Source organism: Macaca nemestrina, chromosome 9 (genome assembly GCF_043159975.1).
Source record: "Macaca nemestrina isolate mMacNem1 chromosome 9, mMacNem.hap1, whole genome shotgun sequence".
NCBI lineage: Eukaryota > Metazoa > Chordata > Mammalia > Primates > Cercopithecidae > Macaca > Macaca nemestrina.
This window is the reverse complement of record NC_092133.1, coordinates 87,354,448-87,361,275: the sequence shown is the minus strand read 5'-3', so window position 1 is coordinate 87,361,275 and position 6,828 is coordinate 87,354,448. Positions and strand designations below refer to the sequence as shown.

Sequence of the window (6,828 nt, the reverse complement as noted above, 5' to 3'; positions counted from 1 at the left end):
AATTAGCCGGGCATGGTGATGCATGCCTGTAGTCCCAGCTACACGGGAGGCTGAGGCAAGAGAATCGCTTGAGTCTAGAAGGCAGAGGTTGCAATGAGCCAACATCATGCCACTATACTCCAACCTGGGTGACAGAGCAAGACTCCATCTCAAAAAAAGAAAGCAAGAAAACTTTATTGAAATATAATTCCCATGCCATAAAAGTCACTCATTTAAAGCCTAAAATTCAACGGTTTTTATTATATACACAGGGTTGTGCAACCATCACCACATTTGCTTTAGAAAATGTTCATCACCTCTAAAAGGAACCCCATACCCTGTAACCATCACTCCCAAATTCCCCCAGTCCCCCACTCAACCCTAGGCAACCACTAATCTACTTTCTATCTCCAAATTGGTCTATTCTGGACATTTCACATAAATAGAATCACATATGATTTTTTGTGACTGGTTTCTTTCACTTAGCATAATGTTTTCAAAGTTCATCATGTTCTAAGATATATCAGTACTTCACTCCTTTTTATTATTGAATAATAGTCCCTTGTAGCAATACATCTCATGTTGTTTATCCATCCATCAGTTGATGAGCATTTGAGTTGTTTCCAATTTGGGGCTGTTACATATAATGCTAAGATGAACATTCAACTGCAAGTTTTTGTGTAAACATATGTTTTCCTTTCTCTCTGAAGTAGCTTTGCTGGGTTATGTGGTAACTCTTATGTTTAGCAATTTGTGGCACTACCAAACCCGTTTTCTAAATGGTATGGATCATTTTAGAGTCCCATCAACAAAGCATGAGGGTGCCAATTTCTCCACACCCTTGCCAATACTTCTGTCTTTTTGATTAAAGCTATCCTAGTGGGTGTGAAGTAGTATCTCACTGTGGTCTGATTTCCATTTCTCTAAAAACTAATAATATTGAGCATCTTTTTAATGTGATTCTTGGCCATTTGCATACATTCTTTGGAGAAATGCCTATTCACATATTTTGTCTATTTTTAGTTGAATTTTTTATTGAGTTGTATGAGTTTTTATATTACATATTCTAGATAAAAACACTAATGGATATATAAATGGCAAATATTTTCTCTCATTTTGTGGGTTGTCTTTTAACTTTCTTTATGGTATCTTTTGAGACACAGAAGTTTTTAATTTCAGTAAAGCCTCATTTGTCTATTTTTCTTTTGTCGTATTTCAAAAGCTTGGCCTAAGGCACAGTAGTAAAGATTGACTTACATATTTTTCTAAGAGTTGTATAGTTTTAGCTCTTATATTTAGGTGTATTGTCCAATTTCAATTTAATTTTGTATATGGTGTGAGGTAGGGTCTAACTTTATTCTTTTGCATATGGATAACCAGTTGTTCCAGTATCATTTGTCAGGAAAACCATTCTTTCAAAATTGAATTGTCTTGGATCCTCGTTAAAAATCAATTTATTGTAAATGTGAAGGTTTATTTCCAGACTCTTTATGCTAGTGATCTACCTATGCCAGTACCACACTATCTTAATTACTGCAGCTTTGTAGTAAGTTCTGAAATTAGGAAGTGTGAGCCCTCCAATTTGTTCTTCTATTTTTAGATTGTTGGCTATTCTGAGCTCCTTGAATTGCCATATGAATTTTAAGTATGCTCATTTTGCAAAAATGTTAGCTGGGATTTTGACGGGGATTATATTAAGTCTGTCGATTTGGAGAGTATTGCAATGTTAATACTGACTTCTAATCCATAAATATGTACTATTTTTCCGTTTATACCTAATTTATTTCAACAATGTTTTACAATTTTTAGAGCACAAGTTTTGTTCTCTTTTGTTAAATTTATTCCTAAGTATTTTATTCCTTTAAATGGTATTATAAATGGAATCACCATCTTAATTAATTTCAGATTGCTCAATACTAGTGTATAGAAACACAACTGATTTTAATATATTGATCTTGTACACTGCAACTGTGCTGAACTGTTTATTTAGTTCATTTAGTTATTTAGATATTCCTAAATATCTTCTATATAAAAGCTTTATATACAAGATCATGTCATTTACAAATGGAGCTTTACTTCTCCCATTCTAATCTATATGCTCTTGTATTTCCCCCCTGCTCCACCATTTTTTTGAGAGAGAGTCTCCCGCGATTGCCCAGGGTGGAGTACAATGGCTCAATCTTGGCTCACTGCAACCTCTGCCTACTGGGTTCTAGCGATTCTCCTGCCTCAGCCTCCCAAGTGGCTGGGATTACAGGTACCTGCCACCACACTAGGCAAATTTTTGTATTTTTAGTAGTGACCGGGTTTCACCAAGTTGGCCAGGCTGGTCTTGAACTCCTGACCTCAGGTGATCCAACCACCTCAGCCTCCCAAGTGCTGGGATTACAGGCATGAGCCACTGTGCCTTCTTATTTCCCTTTGTTGCCTAACTGCCCTGCTCTAGAACCTTCAGTACAAGATTGAATAAAAGTGGTGAGACTGGACATCCTTGTCTTATTCCTGATTATAGAAGGAAACCTTTAGGTATAATGTTAACCGTGGGGTTTTATAGATATCCATTATCAGGTTGAGGAGTTTCCCTTCTATTCCTACTTTAGGTGGGTTTTCTATTTAATCATGAAGGGGTGTGAATTTTGTCAAATGCTTTCTTCAGTGTCTATTGAAATAATCATGTGATTTTCTTTCCTCTTTTATTCACATATTACATTAATTTTTGTGCATCGAATCAATCTTGCATTACTGGGATAAATCCCACTTGTACGTGGTATGTAATCCTTTACATATGTTGATGGATTTAGTCTGGAAGTATTTCCTCAGGATCTCTGTGTCTATAATCATAACAGACGATCTACAGTTTTCTTTATGTCTGTCTGGATTTGGTATCAGGGTAATACCGGCCTTATAGGACGAGTTGGGAAGTGTTTCTGACATGGGTAAATTTTTAAATGTATTTCAGGATAGGTAAAGCCTCAGAGTGGGAGAAGGGTATCAGAAAGTAAACCTAGGTGAACAGAGAGTGAACACTTATGGAAGTGCAAGAGTCAGAGAAATGAGCCATACACAAATCTTTTACATTTTTTTCTACCAAAGGATATGAGATATCACTGAACTCACTACAATATAAGCATGTTTAAAGAAGCAGTTATTTTTAAAGGTGTGGTTTTGTTAGTTATCTCCACTCCATATGCATGATACTCCAGAGGCATCTGAAATCCAACATACTCAAAACTTACCATTTTTCCCACAAACCTCCTGCTTTCCTGTAGTCCTCATCTTGATAAAGAGATGCCTCATACCATCTCTCAAAATGATCTGTCAATCATTTTGGATTTTCCCCCAACCCCATGACACCTAGAAATGACCAATTCTAGACAATATGACTTCTTAATTTTTTTTTTTCTTTTTGAGACAGAGTCTCACTCTGTCACCCAGGCTGGAGTGCAGTGGCGTGATCTCGGCTCACTGCAACCTCCACCTCCTGGGTTCAAGCGATTCTCCTGCCTCAACCTCCTGAGTAGCTGGGACTACAGGCATGCATCACCACACCCAGCTAATTTTTGTATTTTTAGTACAGACAGGGTTTCACCATATTGACCAGACTGGTCTTGAACTACTGACCTTGTGATCTGCCCGCCTTGGCCTCCCAAAAGGCTGGGATTACAGGCATGAGCCATTGTGCCCGGCCTCTTAATATTGTTTAAATTTGTCACCCATGCCATCTACACTGATTAGGACTTAATTTATGGCTTCATTAGCTCTCAACTGAGCAATTTTCATGGCCTAGTTTTGATCCTCGATTCTTGCCTTTCACTCTTTCAACCCATCTGTCCATGATGCCAATGTTTTTTCTTTCAACTTTGAAAAAAGTTTATGAAAACTAGATTAGGGTATCATATTTTTACATTATTCAGCAATGATGTTTAAGCAAGGGGAGAAGTCACACAAAGTTCTAGAATAATTTATGTTTGATTTTAGAATGCATTGCCATGAAACCTCAACAACGAAGGAACTAAATGAGGGAAATGAACTAAGTTAGTCTAAACAGGAAAAATTTCCTTTTTGGATAGATTTCATGTTTTGAGCAGTAGAACTGAGCAGAAATTAGAGGTTCCTATATGCCCCCCACTCCCACAGCCTTCTTCTATCACAACCTGCACCAGAGTAGTACATTTGTTACACCTGATGAACCCCACAGTGACACATCATTTTCACATAAAAATTGAAGTTTGTAATTTACATTAGGGTTCACTCTTGATGGATTTGAACTAATGCGTGATGACGTGTATCCACCATTACAGTACCACACAGAATACATACGCTGTGCTACGATCCCTCTGTGCTTTGCCTATTCATTCCTCTCTCCCCTCAGATCCTGGCAAACACTACACTTTTTACCATCTCCATAGTTTTACCCTTTCCAGAACATAATTCAGAATTTTATAGTTTACAGCCTTTTCAGATTGGCTTCTTTCACATAGTAACACACATTTTTAAGGTTCCTCCATGTCTTCTCATGGGTTGATAGCTCTTTTCTTTACGGTGCTGAATAACAGTCCATTGTCTGGGTATACTACAGAGTTTATTTATACATTCATCTACTGAAGGACATCTTAGTTGCTTCCAAGATTTGGAAATTATGAAAAAAGCTTCCATACACATCTGTATGCAGGTTTGTGTGTGAACATGTTTTCAATTCACTTGGGCAAATTCCAAGGAGCATAATTGCTGGATTATACAGTAAGAATATGTAAGAAGTTGCCAAACAATCTTCCAAGGTACCATGTTGTATTCCCACCAGCGGTGAATGAGAGTTCCTGTTGTTCCCCATCTTCACCAGCTTTGGTGTTGTCAGTGTTTTGGATTTCAGCCATTGTAACCGTCATGTGACAGTACGTCACTGTTGTTTTAATTTGCATTTCCCTAATGACACATAATGTGGAGCACAGTTATCTTTTGAAAACGTAGAGCTGATCATGTTATTTCTTGCTTCAAGGCCATATAATGACTTCTCCCTGTCTATAGAATAAAACTCAGACTCCTTAGAAATGCTCCCAATATTATCCATCTCACATTCCTGCCCCATTTTACTTATCTACATACCTCACCTCATCTTTTTTTTAAATTTAAAAAAAAATAAATATTTTTATTATATCCTTTTAAACATACAGAAGATAGAAAAAAGCAGTACAATGAACAGCCATGTCCACCAGTTAGATTCTGTAACATTTTGCCACATATGCATCACATCACATTTTGTTAAACCATTTTAAACACTTTAAGACGCTCTAACACTTCATTCCTAAATACTTAAGTATGCAAATTAAGACAGTCTTTTATAAACTACAACACCCTTCTCATAGCTCATAAAATTACCAATAATTATCCAGTATCATTCAAAATCTAATCCATATTCCAATTTTCTCAACTGCCTCACCACAGTGCTGGCCTCCGACTCTCACCCCAGTCTTTTACAGATGGTTTTTCAAAATAGGGCCCAATAAAATATTTCACATTGCATTTGGTTATTACATAACTTTTAATCTAGAAGAGTTACCCACTCTACTTCCTTTTTTCTTTCCCAACACTGGTATTTTGAAGAAATGAGGCCAGTTATCTTCTATAACGCTTCACATTCCAGATCCGTCTGATCGTTTCTTTAGTGGTGTCATTTAGTGCTGCTCTATGCCAGCATTTCTCCTTAATTTAAGGAATGTGAGCATCTTCCTTCTTTTTGATTTTGTCTGAAACCCATGTAATATCCAGTATGATAGCCTCTCATGTACCACAAAATTAACATACTTCCCAAAGCATCAGCCTCATCAAGAGAATCTGGACATATGGGAGGTGGTGGGGGAATTTTTGGTGGTCTAGAAGGAAATGGAGGCAGCCAGCATGATAGTAAGTGAGGTGGTGGTGCTGGCGGGGGTGGTGGTGGGCCATTGAATTTTAGACCTGGCTTTCCTGGTCCAAGTCTTGGCCCTGGCATGGGGGGTGGTGGAGGGAGAAAAGAGTTCCACGGAGCAGATTTGGACTTGATGTTATCTGATTTATTTCCAGGAGACCTGGAATTCTCACTTTCATCTGTTGAAACTCGGCTTTCATTTTCATTCTCTTGAGCATTCTGTTCTATATTGTTAGCTACTTCAGAGATTGGGGAAAGTAGATCCAACAGATTTTGCTCCTCTCTATTGCCATATCGAGAGTAAACCACAACACAGGTTTCTCTCTTAAAATCAACTGAAGCAATGGTAGCTGGGTAAATGCAACCGTCTTCTGACCAAATGACAGAATATTTGTCCCCAACTTTCCACTGTTTTAAGGGAGCTGCAGTATTCTTCTTTTGGCGTTTATTCTTCTTAGCAGGTTTTCTTTTAGGTGTGGTTTTTGGTTTACCTGAAGTTTCACAAATGTCACCATTCTTTAGAGCATGCTTAAATGAAGCCACAGCTTTATCATATGCTTTTATCAGTGCCGTATCATCCCAAATGTCAGAATCATCGCTCTGGCCTATGCCCCGCCCAAACAGCAGGGAATCCTCCTGCTCCCGGACCCCGCCACCACTGCCGCCGCTGCTCATCGCCATGGTAAACTTGCGGGTGCACCTCACCTCATCTTGCAACATCTCTGGTACTTCTATCCTCTAATCACTCGCATCTGCAGCTTCACAACACATCAGCTTCTATGTTGTTGCTCCTGCTCTGCTCTACTTACTGTCACGTGCACACGTGGTTACCTGACAAACACCTAATCATCTTTCAACATTCAGCTCCAATATCAACCATTCCACAGTTTTTATACCTACCCCTTTTACACTACCACCTACATCACATATTGCACCCATCACAA

General features: G+C 38.3%; 1 protein-coding gene across 1 annotated transcript; it reads right to left on the bottom strand.

The window, feature by feature from the left end:
• Positions 1 to 3,690: 3,690 nt before the first annotated feature.
• LOC139356303 (survival motor neuron protein-like) lies at positions 3,691 to 6,828 on the bottom strand. The gene has a single exon (XM_071070022.1). The coding sequence runs from the start codon at positions 6,602 to 6,604 to the stop codon at positions 5,681 to 5,683; it is 924 nt and encodes a 307-aa protein (XP_070926123.1). The 5' UTR covers positions 6,605 to 6,828; the 3' UTR covers positions 3,691 to 5,680.